This window comes from Ctenocephalides felis, unplaced genomic scaffold (assembly GCF_003426905.1).
Source record: "Ctenocephalides felis isolate EL2017-DRISC unplaced genomic scaffold, ASM342690v1 CF-g0.4_SCAFFOLD_00845, whole genome shotgun sequence".
Taxonomy (NCBI): Eukaryota; Metazoa; Arthropoda; class Insecta; order Siphonaptera; family Pulicidae; genus Ctenocephalides; species Ctenocephalides felis.
Genome location: NW_020536999.1, coordinates 34,765,976 through 34,785,945, shown reverse-complemented (window position 1 = coordinate 34,785,945; position 19,970 = coordinate 34,765,976). Strand labels below are relative to the sequence as shown.

At 29.7% G+C, this 19,970-nt stretch overlaps 3 protein-coding genes across 3 annotated transcripts in view; 2 read left to right on the top strand and 1 right to left on the bottom strand.

Moving 5' to 3' along the window:
- The window catches only part of LOC113364322 (furin-like protease 1), a 398,738-nt gene extending 384,578 nt beyond the window's left edge, over window positions 1-14,160 (top strand). Inside the window, exons 4-13 of the mRNA XM_026606811.1 lie at window positions 1,738-1,903; window positions 3,376-3,548; window positions 4,922-5,131; window positions 5,351-5,489; window positions 5,607-5,793; window positions 5,868-6,041; window positions 6,232-6,350; window positions 7,580-7,785; window positions 9,616-9,709; window positions 13,212-14,160. Of these exons, the coding sequence (XP_026462596.1) occupies window positions 1,738-1,903; window positions 3,376-3,548; window positions 4,922-5,131; window positions 5,351-5,489; window positions 5,607-5,793; window positions 5,868-6,041; window positions 6,232-6,350; window positions 7,580-7,785; window positions 9,616-9,709; window positions 13,212-13,816 (2,073 nt within the window). The 3' untranslated portion in view covers window positions 13,817-14,160. The remainder of the gene's footprint in view (window positions 1-1,737; window positions 1,904-3,375; window positions 3,549-4,921; window positions 5,132-5,350; window positions 5,490-5,606; window positions 5,794-5,867; window positions 6,042-6,231; window positions 6,351-7,579; window positions 7,786-9,615; window positions 9,710-13,211) is intronic.
- Window positions 14,161-15,436: 1,276 nt separating this feature from the next.
- On the top strand, window positions 15,437-17,026 carry LOC113363885 (probable ribosome biogenesis protein RLP24). Its single transcript, XM_026606370.1, has 3 exons — window positions 15,437-15,610; window positions 15,891-16,187; window positions 16,760-17,026. Exons 1-3 carry the CDS (start codon window positions 15,530-15,532, stop codon window positions 16,964-16,966), a joined length of 585 nt encoding a protein of 194 aa, XP_026462155.1. The 5' UTR covers window positions 15,437-15,529; the 3' UTR covers window positions 16,967-17,026.
- An 84-nt stretch (window positions 17,027-17,110) lies between these two features.
- Window positions 17,111-19,526, bottom strand: LOC113363884. Its single transcript, XM_026606369.1, has 5 exons — window positions 19,413-19,526; window positions 19,110-19,316; window positions 18,825-19,037; window positions 18,015-18,132; window positions 17,111-17,939 (listed from the first exon to the last, which is right to left on the bottom strand). The coding sequence occupies exons 2-5, from the start codon at window positions 19,310-19,312 to the stop codon at window positions 17,196-17,198; spliced, it is 1,278 nt and encodes a 425-aa protein (XP_026462154.1). The 5' UTR covers window positions 19,313-19,316; window positions 19,413-19,526; the 3' UTR covers window positions 17,111-17,195.
- Window positions 19,527-19,970: the final 444 nt, after the last annotated feature.

The following is a 19,970-nucleotide window of genomic DNA, read 5'->3' as shown; positions in this document are numbered from 1 at the left end:
TTAAAAATTTAAAAAGCTACAAGTTTTGTTTATACTAACTCAATATAATATAATTACAATGTTACAAATATCGCATAATTAATAAATAAACGATAATTTTTGAAAGAAACTGTCATATATCTCTTGATACTATAAGAAACTTTAGTAAAAAATTTATTTGATTTAAAAAGTTATTGTCAAACTTAATATATTTCAAAAACGTTTTTTTGTCATTTTTCATTTATACAATTTAAAATGTTTTATTTGAATAGATTTTATTATTACGGATTTATAGAAACGGGTTACATTTTATTATATTCTATTATTTAATAGTTAATTAGTTAATAGAGAATATACAAAGACGACTTACCAGAACAAGCATTAGCTTTTCCTCAAGAATTTGGACGCTAGACCAGGTGCTGAGCGCGTACGTCAATTCTACAAGGCGTCTCCACCGTACGAAATGGCATCCGACTGACGTGAAGATAAACGGCGCGCTTTGTGAAAGCGTTGAATTCTGTGGAAGATAGATATTATTTAAAATTAGAATAATTTTCCTACTTGCTGATAGTTCTATTTATTCATTGCGTTTTGTACATCAAATTATTTATTCTTGACAATTACAATAATTGTTAATTGTAACACCATATGTAAATTGTAATTGCGAACACCATATGAAATTTATCGAATTAAATATATATCTAATAACTAATCTAAAATATATAACTAATCTAATAATTATTCATTTCAAGTAGCTTATGAAATATACATATATTTTCAAAAGTCACAGTAAATTATTGTGCTTTTGTTAAAACTTTCTTAATGGAAAACCTAACAGCAATAGCAGTTTAAATTTTAAACAAGAGAATGTATATTATATTGAATTACATCAGTGTTTTAATGGCTTGAGAGTGCACTGTCGCAGTTTATGTACTGTAATAAAACGCACTACAAACATATGGCGAGCTTTAAAACTGAACTTTAATGAACATTTTAGCTTTTAAACTTTATAATTATTTATTCGAAGAAATTTTATTGGTAGCCATTCAATCATTTGCCATTAACGAGCTTCGAACTGTCGGGCTTACTTAAAGTTTTTAACATTTTAAAATATATTATCTCATTAATCGTATTAAATCATATTTTGATTCTTCAGAACTTTAACAACTTTAATATCGAACGTAAAAGGTGTGACGTTTTAATTTTTATAACTTACGATGCGATTCTATTCGGTCTGTGCACTATCGGTAAGAAGCTAAATGAAAGTTTTACTATCAATCAGAACTTCTATTCTCATATATTTTATTAGTTTTAGGAAGATATTATAGGAGCAGTTGAACTTACAGAAACTATTCATATTTTATTATTGTTTCGCTAGAATAGTTTGCAATATTTCAACAGATTCTATACGTCTTCAGTACGTACTCGTATATTTAGAGTTTTTAAATATGCAGCTATGTTTTTGACGTATATTGATTTATTAATCAATTTTTCATCTTTTTTATGTAGTTTAGAATTTATTCGACAATGTTTTTTATTAGAATTTTTCTATCTTTATACCAGGTTATAATTTATGTATATATTTTATATAAATAACGCAATTATCGTATAAATATTATATATAAATGTTTTCAATCGAATCATTTCTATGTCTTTGTTTTTTTAATTTGTATTAGGAACATTCTTAACTATTCTTAAACATTTGTTGAGTTATCCAAAAACATTATCACTAAAATGTAATATTTTTTCCTATTTTAGGACCCTCAAGCATCATACGACGTAAATTCGCACGACGAAGACCCCATGCCCCGGTACGACATGATAGACTCGAACCGACACGGCACACGTTGTGCCGGCGAAGTCGCAGCGACCGCTAATAACTCGCTCTGTGCCGTCGGCGTTGCTTACGGTGCTAGTGTTGGAGGTGAGATGGAAATAAGTAGTTTATTTTTTTGAATTTTTAGAATTTTTATTTTTTATATTTGCATAGTGCTCTAGTGCTTCATATGCACTTGGTTATGATATGTATATGTACTGTACAGAATATATAGTGCTTATTTAAATGACACATGTGAAATATCTTTTTTACCATTTTGTATTTAATTTGAATATGCATATATGAGTACGGGTTAATACCTATCTACTAGTCAATGTTAAAATTACTAGACAATAAGTTAAAAAGTACTTATTTAGCGCACTTACTTATCTAGTTTTAATTGTATAATTTAGTAATTATGTCAATGTAATTGAAAGAACTCTTTTGATAGCATATTTTTTATCAATAATGTCAACGTTTATATTTAAGTTTTACCCCTCAACAACATTTTTATTTGGATTTAAGAACTAATTTGGTAACCTATGAATTTTATAAATGAATTCTTTATTTTATAAACAATAAATAGCATACGTTATTGGTATTTCATCTGTATTGTTGCTGAGATATTGTTTCCGTTATTGTTAAGAAATCGTTTTTCTTGATTTAGTTATCCCTTGTAAGATTGTGTTATAGAAAGCGCAAATATCGATGTACCGATCAGATGGAAATATACAATAGATAATACTCGTATGTTGTGTACGTGGGTCGTAGGTTATTAGATCATATCTTTTATAGAAAACTAATTTTGTTGATAACAATTTATTGTGAAACATAAGATAACATTGTTGCTTCAACAATGTCAAAAGTTTGTTTGTCGATCGATATAAACTATCTAGTATTTGTATTTAATATATACAATATATTATATTTGTACATATATTATACATTCCATGTTATTATTTTAGAATTTTTCCCATGCAATATTCTGCGAATGTATATTTTTACTATTGACTTCTCGTAAGCCACTGGCTATGTACTCGGGTTTTATCTGGTCACGTTTCTGTGCAGTTAAATGGGACGAACAACAAAAAACGATGATCAAATGTTACGTATTTTCTACCTTTATTGCAAATGCTTGCAAATTGGTGTGCACGCGAAAGAGTCAGTCACGTTATTCAATGTCCTTAATTTCACGCTAGTTGTATTTGAACTTTAATAGGTATGCATGTTCAGGGATCATTTGTTTGTTTTTGACCCTGCGCCGGTAGACTTTGTTAACCTTAAGTAACTGTAATTTTTGACGTGCTGTGAATCTTGATAAAAGTATCTATTTATTCGATTTATATTAAGTTTGTTGGACGGCATTTTATATAGAAATCATATCACTGGTTTAAAGAAAATATGTAAGGTTTTAGTTGTGTTCAAAGTTATTCTTTTGGATGTAATGTATTCATCTCCATTACCATTCTCTTTGATTCGGACAATAACTCTAGAGTGCTTGGCACCTTCCATAAATCTTCATGTAGTGCGACTACTCACTCTGACATAAATTATTAAAGTTGCATTTATCTTTCCTTCAGGAGTACGTATGTTGGACGGGGATGTGACTGATGCAGTTGAAGCTCGCTCTCTCAGTTTGAACCCGCAGCACATTGACATATACAGTGCATCCTGGGGACCCGACGACGACGGCAAAACTGTAGACGGCCCGGGGGAACTAGCGACTAGAGCGTTCATTGAGGGAGTCACCAAGGTGAGATATAATTTATCATAACTACATTATCATATATACGTAGGTACGTATGACATAGTGATAATGGGTTCATTAATTTTTATACAAGTTTCCGTACTCAAATATTTCAAATCCTTATGTATTTCAGTGCGTGTTGAAGTTTAGATTTATGTAGGAATTTCTACACGTTGACACTAGAAAAAAGAGTTTTTATCTCAATTCTGTCTAAATTAGCCTTTCTGTAATTGTTGTTTGATTTACTTTTATTTCCTGCGTTTGGCCCTTTTATAACATCAGCAAATCGAATTAATTTTGTACAAAAAATACAATCAAACATTTGCAAATAAAATCAAAATTTAATACAAGATCTACCAACGGAACGTTGATTTTTGAAACACTATATTTTTTTTATATTAATTTTATCTTTTTATGAGTAGATCCTTTTCACTAGTATAAGTGTTAGTGTAGGGCAGGGCACAAAGGTCCAATGGGATAACCAGGGGCAAACATTTTTAATTATGAAGGAATTTTACGAAATAATAGCTAAATTATTCAACCAATGCAAAATATAAATTGCATAAGAACAAATATTACAGAAATAACACTGTATATAACCTTGATTTGTATTTCCTTTTTCATTCACTATTTTTTATTGTTTCCACCGTTTACAGGGTAAATGCTCAGATGGTTCTTTTCACCCCATTTCCATGTATGCTTTTGTAGAGGTTATATAAAAAAACTGAATCAAACTTAAAAATAACAGTAAATCTTGTAAAACAATTAAATAACGTATACTTCAAAATTATATTAACGTCTCATAGTTTAAACAAATGTGCTCACAACCTAAAAAACTAACAAAGAAAGAAAATACTCTGTTATGGATTTTAAAATATTGTCGTTTATTTCCTGATATCGACGTCGTAATAATTAAGGTGATGACTGGTTATAAATTTTTTTTACTCTACTTTCAAGTATTGTTGTTAACAAATTCTTAACTTTACTTGTTTTTGTATTTATTTGTAATTAAGTACTGGTTTATAAATTTTCTATTACATATCTGAAAAAATTAAATTTTTCTCTACTCATTTTAACGAAGAAAAATATAGAAATCCAACCGGCTCGTCTTATAAAGTATTTTAATAGATCATATATTTTTATTCAACTGCCAAAAATTTTTATATATATTTTCTCAACCTTATATAATTGTAATTTTTTTATACAAAATTTTGAACAGATAACCATGTCCCATTCAGATTTTTTATTAATTTAAAATATTTAGGGAGGCCTGAGACATATGGTTATGTTTATAAAACCTAATGAGAATTAATTAGTATTAATTTAATTTTTCTTCAACAATGAGAATTCTTTGACAATGATTATTATTCTCGATGCAGGGCCGATCTGGTAAAGGGTCAATTTTCGTATGGGCATCAGGTAACGGCGGACGTGAGCACGACAATTGCAATTGCGACGGATACACGAACAGTATTTGGACGCTCTCGATATCGAGTGCAACCGAGCGTGGCCTTGTGCCTTGGTACTCGGAAATGTGCAGTTCAACGCTAGCCACCACGTACAGCAGCGGAGCTCAGAATGAAAAACAGGTAATTTTTAGGTTGCACAAGTCGAAAGCTGTGTACAAAGGTAGAAAAAGATATTAATCAAACCTAGCTAAATAATCTTCATAACTATTCCAAATTGGTTCTTTCACACAATTCTGTTAATCGTCGTCTATTTTGCTTATAGTATTCATCAAACCATATAAAATTCAAATTGAGTATGAATTTCAATAATCGTTTGATATAAGTAATTTATGTTTCAAGGTTATAACGACTGATCTTCACCATGCTTGCACCTCGTCCCATACTGGAACCTCTGCATCAGCACCTTTGGCTGCTGGAATTTGTGCCTTGGCCTTAGAAGCAAATAGAGATCTTACGTGGAGAGATATGCAGCATATAGGTAAGTTCACGTATTTATATAAAAAATTATTCTCAATAAATTTTCATAATCAACATTTTCTTTTCAAATTTATTTTAAATTTATTTATATTAGTTCTTACGTTTATATTATTTGCAGTTGTGCGCACTGCTAAACCTGCCAATTTGAAATCAGACGATTGGGCAACTAATGGAGTTGGCCGTAATGTAAGTCACTCCTTTGGTTATGGGTTAATGGATGCAGCAGCAATGGTGAAATTAGCCAGAACGTGGAAAACAGTACCCGAACAAAGGAGGTGTGAAGTATCTGCTCCACATATAGACAAGTAAGCAGATTTCTAAATCATCAGTAAAAATTTGTGTAATATATACAATGAATTTATAATATTATTATTTTTAGGTTGATTCCTCCAAAGAGCAAAGTAATTCTGCAATTGCCTGTGTCTCTTTGTCAAGGAGTAAATTTCTTAGAGCATGTTCAAGCTAAAATTTCATTGCAAGCATCGCGACGAGGCGACATTCAGATACATCTCACGAGTCCCGGGGGCACTCGTGTCACTCTACTAGCTGCTAGGTGATAAAATGCTGACGATCATAATTTATTACATTACTTTATCTGCATGTACTTTATTTCTTTTTAATGGCATTGTATAAAACTCTCAGTTTAATGCTACATAATGGTATACTCAATATAAAAGTTAAATATCATGTACTTTCGAAAGTATTCAGGTTTGTTTTATACTAATTTTAATGTTATAATTTAGGCAAAATGATGCTTCACGATCAGGATTCAGTAATTGGCCTTTTATGTCCGTCCATACATGGGGAGAATCACCTCAAGGTCTATGGCATTTAGAAGTTCACAACGAAGGCCGATATATGGGTTAGTAATAAATTAGTAATAAATAAATTATAAAGTAATTATAATAATTGTCATGAAAGGTTTCTAACTGTTAATATCTAATACATCAGTATCACTTTAATATTACTAATACTAAATAATTTTTATTCTTATGCTTACTAACAATTTCGGGATCATTCTGGATATTAGGCCGAGCGACTGTCCATACCTGGTCGCTGATATTTTATGGAACCGCTATCCCGGCTCATACCAACGATCCCATTCAAATTCGACCTCCAAATATTACATTTCCTATACAAAATCCTAACTCTTTCATACCTAACACTAATCAAAAGCAAAATTCTCCACAAAATAAAAACAATCGTAAAAATCAAAATGGCATGGCATCGACTTATCAAGTCGTTAATCAGCCCAGAAAAAATAAAAACTCAAAAAATTCTCATAGAAACTCGGGTAAAAATTCTCAAAAACAGACGACGGCTAAACCTGTTTCGAGTTTCAAAGATTTAGTTTACAAAACAACTGATAAGTTCAATTCAAATTCATATTTTTATGTAACGAGTAGCATGTTTGTTAATTCAACAACGCAATTGCCGAATAGAGGGTTTAAAGACACCGAGTCTAAATTTTATACGAACAATCAGAAAAAAGATAATCCAGCTAGCAAAACTTTAAGACCAAAACAAGCTAAAACTGCTCCAACTGATGAAGCTGTCGATCATTCTATGAATATTAAAAATACTGTCCCTACTACGACGCCGATATCTTACGATAGAGTAATCCATTTTGGAAATAATAATCCATTGACATTAGAAGAAGATCATAAACTGCCGTCCATTTTAAAACAATACCCTAAAATTCAAAGAATTTTTCCTGTGTTTTCTGGTATTAAACCTTCCAGGGAATTTCCATATACACCTGATTCAATGACTCGTCCTGGTTCCTCTGATCACTCGTTTAGCAGGAGCAATAATAATGAAAGGGGTATATTTATTTATAACTTGGTAGAATAGTTTGATTTAATTTATATTCACCAGATTATAATTTTTTATTGATTCTGTTAATTATGCTATTTCGATAAATAATATTTTTTATTTATATTTTTTGCATGACGTTTGACTAATAATCAAAATATAGCATTTATAATTATTATAACAAATTGCTATCTTTTATTATTTGGTATTTTTAATGCTTTATCATTTGTTATCGTGTTACTACGTTATTCATATTCATAAATCTTTATTTTTTAGCCAAATTGACGCAATGGGATCTCCTATTCCACGGGACACAAGAGCCGCCACAAGAGAGTGACGTTGAATTCAGCAAGGATTCGAAATTTAAAGATTCAAAATCTGTTCAATATTCTGCGAACGGCGGATCAAATTATCCCGATGGATTGGAACATAACTCTTTAGAAACTGACACCGCCAGTGGGCAATGGAGGGATTTACATCATGTAAGTATTGAAAATATGATAAAGAATGTAACTTTATATTAAAGAGTAAAAAAATGGTAGAATTTTTTTTTTATTTTGAGAGGCTATTCATAAAAATAATATTGTCCTTGCGCTTTGTTAAATTTTCATTCGGGTACTTCTTTAATACATTCTGTTTATAGTCGTTCGCGTATTTCATAGAAATAATAATAAAATATCCGCAATTAATAAAGTGAATAGATAATATTAAATTTTACTTTTCTTAATATAGGATTAATATTAATTGTGAAGAATATAAAGCAGGTCCTGATACAATGCGATGTACCATTAAAATATTTATATTTTTGCACTCACTAAATCTTTTTTGTCGTCTCACTTAGTATAGGGCTATAGGCTAATGTTTACATTCGAATTCTAATTTTATATCTTCACGACTTTTAAAGTTATTCTGAATTGTTTCATGCCAAAATTGGAAAAAGTATGCGGATGTTAGTCGAAATTTGAACTTTCTTTTTTCTATTCAAAAGCCAGTTGATGAATCTCGATAAGAACTCGTTGTGCACAACGATCGGCAGAGCTTTTTCTTTATAATTTGCGGATAAGTCCAAAAAAAATGGTCAAAGATTGTGCCAAAAGTCCAGAATCGGTTTTAAAAATTGTTGAATCGCACTGATAAGTTTTTGGCAAAGATTATACAGACAGTTTTTTGTCGATTTCAATGAAAATATCATAAGCTTACATAAGGTGGTTTAATTATAAAAATTAATCAAAGTTTGGAACTAGCTGTAAGTGGAATTCTGTCTTAAAGCAATTAAGGCATCGTGCCTTAAGACAAATTGCTGGAACTTTCCGTACCGCAATTCAAAATTCGAGTAATTAAAAATAATCAATAATAATCAATAAAAGTTGATCAATGATTTAAAACTTTTAATAGAATTTTGAACCATATTAAATCATTCTATCTCAAATCATTCATTTTGAAATATTTTGGAAATTCTGAACTTTTTTTCAAAGCAATCATACTGCTTTAACTGCATAATGACGAAATATCGAAGCGCCGTCTAACGCGTAAACATTGATACGGAACCTATAACAAAATTTATACTTATTGTTAAAATCTCTATAAAATATCTAATTATTTGATGTGCATATGTCTAATGTTTATTTTTGACCGCCAAATGGCTCATTTTTTTACTTTTTCCTCCATATTTCTGAAGTCGTTGCACCTGCCTTTGCCAAAAACTAATCAGCACGTCTTCTTATCAATACGAAACGAATGTTTTTTGAATTATTCAAATCGCTTCATCCGTGTTCCCGAAATCGTCGACGAAAATTTGTATCCGCACACACACGCACACACACATACTTCCATTTTTTCTAAGGTATGCCAAAATGTTCAGAAACCTCTGAAACGTAAAGATATATAAAAATTTTCATTTTCGATTTTTTGCGACTACTATAATTGCCCTACGGGAAGTTAATAATGCACGCCACCCATAAGATTTCTTAGCAATTAGGTCGATTATTTACAGATCTTGAGAAGTTCTTTGCAACTTCCTTTCGTGCTTAATAAGCGAAAATGACATCTACACCTGCTTTTCGTGCCACTAATTGTAGAATATCATTTTATTGTTCTAAATTATATTAAAACCCAGTAAACACCGTGTGATTTGAGCGACGGTAGCAATCTGAAATCCACAGTGCCTTCAGCGCTGTAACACCCATGCCGGATTTTACTGGGAACAATCATATGTGAACATTTCGTCTCGTATTCAGAATTGTTCCTGGTGACTTCATTCAGTCTTGACATTTATTTATTTCTATTGATTTTTAAATATCATTTGTTTTCAGGTACGCGAAGGCCACATAGATGTCCAGCGCACCGCCTCGGACGACGTCACCAGCTCCGCCTGCATCAGCTACAACGACAATCACAACTGTCTAGGTTTGTTAATATTTGCGTTAGCATCGCTTTACTTCTCTCACTTCCTGTACACGTCTTCTACTGCTATTGTCTCAAATCACTTCCCAATCGATTCTGCAAACCCACGGCCAACTGAACATCAACCAAATCGTCGTGGTAATAAAAGACAAACAACTAGCCAAATTTTGAACAAAGATTTAAACGATGAACCAGAAGTGAGAAACACTTGGAAAAGTTCGTATAGTTTAATAAAAAAGCCGCTTTTAGCAAATACTTCGGACTGCGGGCTTAATATATTAATTCAAGAAGATTTTAAATAGTTAATTAGTTAAAATAATTTTTAGTACTTCAGAAATGAACTATTTAATATGAATATCAAAATAGAATCACACTTTTAACTCTTCAAACAATACTTAATCTTTAAATACTTAGTATAATATTAATAATATAAATTACCTCAACTACTAATATTTTACTCATCATTTCTGTTCTAATATATTTTATACCAGAGCATATGTATCTCAAAAATCAAATTGACCAAAAATGGTGTTATTAGCCCAATGTTTTTAATCATGTAGTTACTTGTACATAACATCGAATTAGGTATTAAAATAATTCAAAAGAAATTTTGTTGTGTTCAAGGACGACTAGTGCCAAATCAATTTAGGTATATAGAGACTATAAATATATTTATGATAAAATTTATCTGTACATTTCTTGTACAGATTTACTTCTAATGTTCCAATTACTATTTATATACATCATTTATAAATAATATATAATATAACTAACTCATGCTATTAGTTACGCTATAAATTGTATAACTTTCTAATTTAATTCCTTTGTCATAGATAATTTGCACTTTGTATATAGAACTATTTTTGTGAATTTTAGGCTACTAACTTTGGTTCTGCATGAGCATTATTTGGTAAACGAATTGTAAATTTCTATAAAATTTCCAAAAATTCTTCTATTTATTTATTTCAAAACCTACACTAAACTTTTGGGTGGTATATAAAGCAATATTAATTATTCTTATGATGTATTCAACTTCAATGGAAACTATATTAGTTATCTATAACGTATTTGGTATTTTATTATAAATTATAATGCCATGTAAATACTTTGTAAGCTAAATTTAACAAAGTTTTGTCGAGCTATATGAAGTGCAATTTAGACAATTTTATTTCAAATCTATATCATTTTCTCATTTTTGTGTAAAATCTTTTGGTTCAATATTATTTATCAAAATGCAATAGAGGCTAGAGAATAAAGGAGAGAGCTTGATTTACATACAAGCTTTCCTTTTAAAGTTTTAAACAAAATACTGAAAACTTTTGCCGCGTTTGAGTGCTGCAGAGAACGTCCTTTGAATCGTACTTTGTTATTTATTAAAGTGAATGAAACGCAGAATATCTGCGATCTTTGCGAAACTGATTAAAAAATATTATAGTTTTTGTGAATTACCTATAATATTTTTCAATATATATTTTCATCCAGCTAAAGGATGTCACAAATATTTTTATATTTTAGCAGCATTCGCGTCGCTGAAGATTTTAGAAAATTTGTTTAGGTCAATTTACAATTAGAGAAAGACACGTACAAAAATCATTCTTTTTTTTAACAACGTTGTAATAAAGATCGTTATTCTTTAAGAAATCATGTAATCATCATAAATATTCTAAGCACTATAGAATATTAAACATTTCAACATGTTTACTGAGATCTTTTAGTTTATTTTCGCTAATTGTAATATACTGACAACTTTTAGATTTTTCTCAATCATGCATTTGATTTAAAATATATCTTCGTGACTAACTTATGAAATAAATAAATTTGAATTAACAAATTTCTTGCAGCCATATTTTAAATTCTTTGGTGATGAAGATTCCAAAAGAATCGCTTATTGCATTTACAAAATAAAGACTTAAATATTTTATTACTTCACTAATTCTTTTAGGCCTTGTACAAAATGTACATGTGCAATAACATGAAATTTTAACTATTCTTTATAATCTTTTGCAATAAGAAATTTTCAATTGTTATTTGTTTTGTTGTTAATCATAAGTACAAATCAACTATGATTTAAGTGTTGTATTATTGTGATAACATGTATGTATGATTTTAATTGTAAATATGTTTCGTGTTGACATTTATGATTAGACAGTAACTAATGTAATTATATTATACTTAATGTGATAATTTTTTAACCGTGTACAATAGAATAACAGGTTAATAAGTTACTCATAAAAATAAGGCCGTGACAACGCAGTGGCGCACAGCCGTTTATTTCAACTTATCGCTGTGATGTATTTTCCCCAAAATATCGAGAAATGTATATAAATAATATTTAAATCGAACTAATTGTCGACGATATCTTTGTAAATAAAACTATTACTAATTATCCTTTATCGACATGTGACGAAATGATCGACTTCGCGCCACTTTGTCTGTTGCACATTTATAAATATATCGCTAATGAAAACATATTCTAAAAGTGCGATTTTGTATGTACATAATAGTTGTATAAATCTGAATCATTGAATATGTAAGATCCATTGTGTTGGCAGTGCAGTTTTAATATTGCTAATTATATTACTTTTTAAATTAGGTAGCATTACTATTAAATATTTATATATGGCTATTATAAATTTAACAACAAAACATATTATGAAAAAATAAAATATGATTTGTTTTCATATGAACAATTGTTTTGTTTACTTCATCCCATCCTGAGGACATACTCTAATCAGTTAAGTTATAAAGAAGAAATACATCATGAGTATAGTTCTTTTGCTATTTAACAATTAGCTTATGGTGTTGGTAATAATATTCTTTATTTTAGAAATATTTTAGGTGATGGGATATTTTAGTTGCCTGATGCAATATGACTGATATATAGCCACAGCTCATACAAAAGGTAGCTTGGTGAGTGAAATATTTTCTAACATTTTAGACTTTATCATGAAAATAATACTGGTTCTTTGCTAACTCTTCCTTCTCTAGTTACTTCAACAATCAATCAATCAAAATATGCAAAATTTTTGTGAGACAGAACTTTTTCTTAGAAACTCAACTTTATGTTATTACTAAGATATACCTATATTTTTCTTTTCTATTTTGCAGTACTTGAGGTATTAATCATTTATTCAGTTTAGTTTAATCAAGGTAGTCAAATGAAATTAATTTTATTCTAGAGGCAATTTTAGACTTTTCTATTATAAATATTCACTCAAGTTTAATTTATTTAATTTGTTGATTTTACTTTTTTATTTGATTGATAATTCATGCATGAAATAATGGAATATTTTTTTCTGAAGCTGAGAAAAACTAATTTTTAATCTTCATCATATAAAATTGAATAAGTCAGAAAAAGTAAATCACCTCTCAGCAATAATGGGCATGCACTTTAAAAAATATTTTAAAATTTCTTTTGGTAGTATGAAATTCATTAAAATCAGCCATTCAAAAACCGACTATGTACTTTATTTATATTTCTAATTTATCTACTGTACATTTACAGAATGCATGCCGGATACATATTTATTTGAAGGACATTGTTATACAAATTGTCCTGCAAAAAGTTTTCTATCAGCCAAACCTACTTGGTTACCAGCTACAAGAAATCACAATAAAAAGCACTTGCTAGAAAACTTGTGGTCTTCTCTGGCGGCTCGAAATGGCCATAGAGTTCAAAGACAAGTAGAAGAAATAAATCGAAATTCGGATATGATGGTGTGTCTTCACTGCCATTATTCCTGCTTGACTTGCAGGGGACCAAATGATCATGAGTGCTCAACTTGCAACGAGGATGCTGTCCTCACAAATAAAACTAACAATGAAAATTTTTGTTACCCTTTAACTATCATGCCTCAAATCCAAGATTCAGCATGGTTTTATCGTTTATACGTAACACTAATTGTAGTTATAAGTATAATTTTAGGTGTTATAGCTTGCTCAGGTTTAGTGTATATTTTGAATAAGTGCATTAATAAAATATTATATTTGGTAAGGTCTAGCAAAGGTCAAAAGTATGATAAAGTTGCCTCTCAAGATGTAACATCAGCTCAAATTGATATGGCAGATGATAATCTGAATTCTGTTGATGAAAGCGAAAACGAATTTTGATGATATATGTATATTTTAATATTATTGGTCTCTAAGATTATTTCTGAAAAATACATAGATATACAAGTTAAAAAAAAGTATGTGATAAGTGGCTTGACTACAAGAATTCCAATAATATAATAGTGAGGGATAAATGCCTTAGAGGGCTGTTACGTGTGTGAAAATTCTATCCCAATATTTTTTCACAACTATAAATTTTATAAAACTAAAAATGTATCTCATTAGTTTGTATGAACGAGATTCGAATGATAATCATAAATGTTGAAACTAGTATTTATATATTAATTTATATTTTGGTGTAATAAGATGTATCACTTTCATAATAGTGATATATTTATGTGATCCATAGGCCTTTTTTATAACTAAATATTGTAAGATTTTATTTAATGTAATTTTTATTTTTGATACAATTACTACAATTATTTTTTGTTTATAAATGGTAATGGTCTAGCCATTACCATTGAAAGTGGAATAGATGTTGACATATATCTGTTTTCATAACATTTGAATAAATAATGATACATTTTAATTTGCACCATATAGCATTTCATCGAAGTACTTTTATTGTTTATTATGTTGTAAGTATTTGTTAAGTGCCAAAGATTTCAAAGTATACAGAATATCATGTATCATATTGTGCGCTTTATCATATTTATCTACATTTTTATTTAATTTGAAGCTCGTCAATTGATGTAAATAATAAAATGCTATGTTTATATAAAAAGTAAATAAAGTAAAATTAAGATCGATATTAATGACTATTCTCCTCATATTTGTGGTAATAAGTAATACAGTCATAATAATTGAAATTGAAATGATGTAATATATATTATAAATGATGTAATTGAGAGTGATTAATAGGGACAACTGAGGACATTCGTATTGCGACATTAGATGTGAAATTCTTTGATCGTCGCAAGATGGACAGAAGCAAAAGCATTTGCCAAATGTGTTCTCATCAATCAAGAACAAAAGTTAGAGGTTCGAAGGCAATCAGATACCGCTCCAGTTCATAATCGATGCCAGCTAGCGATCCTCCGATGACTCGGCGGACAGCTTCCGGAAACCAAAGCTTTTGGGTTCCGGGGGAAGTATGGTTGTAAAGCTGAAATTTAAAGGAATTGACAAAAGGGCAATACAAAAAGTGGAACCTGCGGCTTAATTTGACTCAACACGGAAAACCTCACCAGGTCCGGACACCGAAAGGATTGACAGATACACATGTATTGGTTTCAATTTTAATTGATCCAAATGATGTATTTTATTTAAACATAGTTTAATAAAACAATTCTTAACAAGTTTTCATGACTGGGCTAGACTTACAGCGATAAGACATATAAAAAAAAAAAAAACTGCTAATTTCCCCTTACAATTATTTTTCTGTTGCTGCTAATAACAAAGACTTTTTATCACTAATATTTATACAAAATAATTTCAAATTAAAAAAGTACATGCACATATTTATTTTAACTTTAAACACTACTGCCACCAAGTTGCGTCGAATTAAAACGTCAAAAATCAGTGTGAAGTTGAACTGATGCTGCCATCTGTCAAAAAAGAATTTCATTTGTTCATATTCAAGGTTTGAATGTTGGTAGTCCTCTACATCTTTCTTTCACGACGACCATGTTTTTAGAGATGTTTGTGTTGTCATAAATATTGTTAAAACTAATAAATATATTTGTTGATAAGTTTAGATAATTAAAATACAAAATGCGTATTGAAACGTGCTATTTTTGTTCTTCAAGAATATACCCAGGACATGGTATACAATTTGTCAGAAACGATTGTAAAGTAAGTCTTGATATGATATAAACCACATGGCTTATAGTATTTCACAATAACATGTCATATCCATGTATTAAACTGATATACAACTTATTAGTAATTTGATATGCAACTTAATTATTGTTATAAAACTTAAAGTATTTATTGCATTTTCAAAAAACAATACCACTCAAATTTGATATAACCTCACAATTATTGACAGACTTCTCAAGCCTGTGGCAAAGTTTGAACTATTATTACCTGAATTGTATTATATCCATTTAAATTAATTTATTACTTATATTAGATTTTCAGGTTTTGTCGTTCAAAATGTCATGCTGCATTCAAAAAGAAAAAGAATCCTCGTAAAACTAAATGGACAAAAGCATTCAGAAAAACAGCCGGCAAAGAATTGGCTGTTGATCCATCATTTGAATTTGAAAGACGAAGAAATATTCCAGTTAAATACGACAGACAATTATGGACGAAGACTGTAGAAGCCATGAAGAAAATTGAAAGTATTAAACAAAGAAGACAAAATAATCATATTATGCAGAGGCTCAGGAAAGGCAGAGAACAAGAAATTCTCAGGGATGTTAAAGAGGTAAATGAAGTTCTTTTTTATCTAGAATAGTTCTTTGAATTCTTTGAAGAGATAGTCAAATGACTATATTTTGTTTTTATGGTAAACATACCAATATCAACTAATGTTTAAATATAGTTTACACGAACAGTTTTTCGATTGGAAAATGTGTGGGTTTAAAGGTTTTTTAAATGCATCTTTCTAATCATTGTTTCTTGTTACTTTCTAATTATTATGAAATATGATCAAATTAATATTATTAAAAACAATAGAAAATTGTGTTTCAACAACATATTGTTACATATTTCAAGAAATTTGGTTACATGATTGAACTCATTACTTCGGATGAACGCAAACCGATTTTTTTAAATAAACTCTCTCAGTTGTGGTTATTCGTAATCATTACGGAATGTGATTAAATTTAAATTGTTAATACTCCAGCAAAATATCTGTATAGAATGTATTTTCAAGAAATTTGATATCACAGAATTTGTGTTTATTTCAAAATGGCACATGAATGGAATTTTTTGAATCAAGATGATAAAACAAAAACAAAGTTTTACTAGCTCAATATGACCAATTTGTAAATTCAGGTTCAAAGAGATCTCAGTCTCATCAGATCTCCTGCAGCTGGATTACGTGAAAGAAGACAGAAAGAAGAACAAGAGATGGAAACAGAATCTGAATTCATTGAAGCGATTGATTCTAAAGGTCGTGTTGTGCTTGAGAAACCAATTGTTGAAGAAGCCATGGAAGATGATCTTGAAGTTATACAAGACTGTGGAGAAGTTACGCTATAACAATATTAATATTTATGTGCAACATAAAGCATTAAAACTAAAATTAATTTGCTGATATTTTATTTGTTACGTGCAAATATAATTGAAAATATTTCATTTATTAAACAATAATATTCTATATTCAAATCAAAATTATTTCCCTGGCAATTTTATTATCCTAATTACATTTTAGGTATGACCAGGCAATATAGGAAAAGTAAATGATGGAATAATTTATGCAGATTCAAATTTATTTGGTTCTTTGTTGTTCTAACAATTTACGCAACTTGGGCAGCATCTTGTTATAGATGTGATACATAGCATTACGATCAGTTAATTTGAAACCATGCTCAACACTAGTGTTATTTGAGAATTCTATTAAATTATCATTAATAGTTTCTTCGATAGATTCATGTCTTTCATTGGCCCAATTTTGGGACTTCTTAGTTTTATGATCTTTGTTGCGCCAGCTCTTATCTTCAGAGTTTTCTTCACTTTCCCAATTTTTTTTTGTATGAGATTTTTTGTCAAAATATTGGGTTTCAATGATTGAGTCATCATCATTTTTTCGAACAGTGATACGGTCCTTACCATTCTTTGATATTTCTTGCTCAATGAAGATATTTTTAACAGAACTTTGCGACTCTTTTCCGGGTGAATTTTGACTGTGCTTAGTTAGTCTATAATTGATGGTATGAATGTTTGGCAAATCGAGACGGATTTTAATAGGTGCTACTTCATCAGTATTTTTCAATGAAGTTCTTTGGATTTTATTTTGCTCTGAACTAGTTTCAGACGATACTACATCATCTTTTTCTTTCGAGGCTTCTTGGGATAAGGTGTTATTAGCTTTAGTCCAGTTGGATCTTTCTTCAGAATCGAAAAGTTCTGAACCATTTTCATTTAATTTTAGAACACCGCAGTTATCTATATTTTTATAAAAATCGGGATTCAGCTGTTGGATGCGAGCATCGATCGGAGTAGCGTATGGAACCTGAGTTTAATTAATTAAAAATACTTAATAAGTCCATGGGATTAACTAAGTTTATATATTGCATATTGTCTATACCTGACAATCCCCGCAAAAGCGGTAGACATTATCATAAAATGTGGTAAAGATCGCAGTTTTCAAATCAGAGCAGCTTACATTGCAAGGATCAATCATTTGGAATATTTGGCGTCCGCATCTGTAGATATGTTTAGAAATTACATTATTATATAATTGATATAAAATAATTAACCAACAATATATTGGCTAAAAGTGTATTAATATTTGACTATATTTTTCGGTGATTGTTATTTGTTTGATAATATTATTCTCTCTGTGAGTTCAGGTTTCTTTTATGAATTAATCACTTCTTAAATCTATGACGTATTTATAAGCATGGTAGCATTGTTTATATGAAAGATACTACCATTTGAGTTCAGGTCTATTTTCTTTTATTTATTTTTCTATTGGCTTTGTAAGAGTTCAGGTCTATGATTCATACAATATTTGGAAATTATATAATATCTAAATGATTTAAGTCATAACACGTTATTCTATAAATCTTCATAAAGTAAATTTCCATATAAAGAAATTGAATAGTGTAGCTATTCAAATAAGAAATAAATTTTAGTAATTGTAGTTATTATTCCCTAAAGTTATGTTAGTGCTTTGTGAAATAAATATTGAACATTATGTTGTGAGCTGCAGTGAAAACAATGGAGTCAGATTTTTGTCTGAATCAAATATCAAAAAGGTTAGTGGATTTTTAGTTAAGCGTTAAATTGATGGCAATTTCTACTCATAATCATTGAGCTTGTGTCATTAACATGTAAAAACATTTTTTTTTATTTCCTTTCAAATTAAAAAAAATATGTTAAGCGATAGAATTACCTGTTCACGACTAGAATATAATCGCGTTCAGTTCTAAGCGCTCCAGTAATGTTATGAACAAGATTAGACAAAACTGTTACGTTGCCGGCGGCTTGTCTCAATAACTCAGTTCTTTGTCGATCGCCAACTTGATCTTCTTTGAGAGAATTCAAAATTACAAAATTCATTTGGAAATATCTCGTATCCCATAACTGGTTATTGAGGGAATTGAGCCTTAAATTGAAGAAAACGCATTTTATTCAGGCGATCAAAAATATTACCAAGTATATATTTATTATATCTTACATTTCGGCTTTCTTAATACAAGCATCGGAAGAGGCATTCAGCATAGCCAAGATCGTAATATTGCCTTGAAAGTCGATAATTGGCTCCTCGGTGGTATCATTGCGGTTTACAAGAGTTGCGATGTCCTTGCAAGCACCGATAGCTTCTTGGCCGTTTGCTAAAGTTGCGGCCAGAAGGAAGGATAATAACCACATACGCCACATTTTTCTAGAAATATGATTAATCTTAGTCTACGTGTTAAAATTATGGGACTTTGCCAGTTCTAAATTTTTTGTGACATGAAATAAACTCTTTCTAAATTACCTATTCCAAATGGTCCTCTTCTTATCAAAGAGATCCGTTGCTAACCAGACCAACTTTCGAGTATACCAGTTTGATTAAAACTGATTTAAATTCAAGAAGTCAGCGTGGCAAAAGTTCAAAAGAACACTAATTGCAACAAACTTATCTCTCACAAGCAGCTACTTCAGCATAAATTTTACTTGCGTTTTTGATTCAGAATGTTATTTTAAGAATGATATCACGCGATTAAAATAATATATGCGAATTACTGACATGAACATATATTTATGAAATAATAATATATTGGTCATTAATTTAATTCAATTTACGCTATATATTGAGATTTTTTGGTTCCTCGTTAAAATATATACATCCAAATACTATATTTAATGTAGTGTAAGTTCCGAGACTCATTTTCATTCAAAAATATGAACAAAAATATTTATATTAATAATTTCAAAGAGTTTTTTTACTATTTTTTTACCAACAGTTTATGGTATTTTATGTATATTTCTTACATTTTTTATATACGTGTTTGTGTATGTAATATGTAAGTTTTTATTACATATACAAAATCTG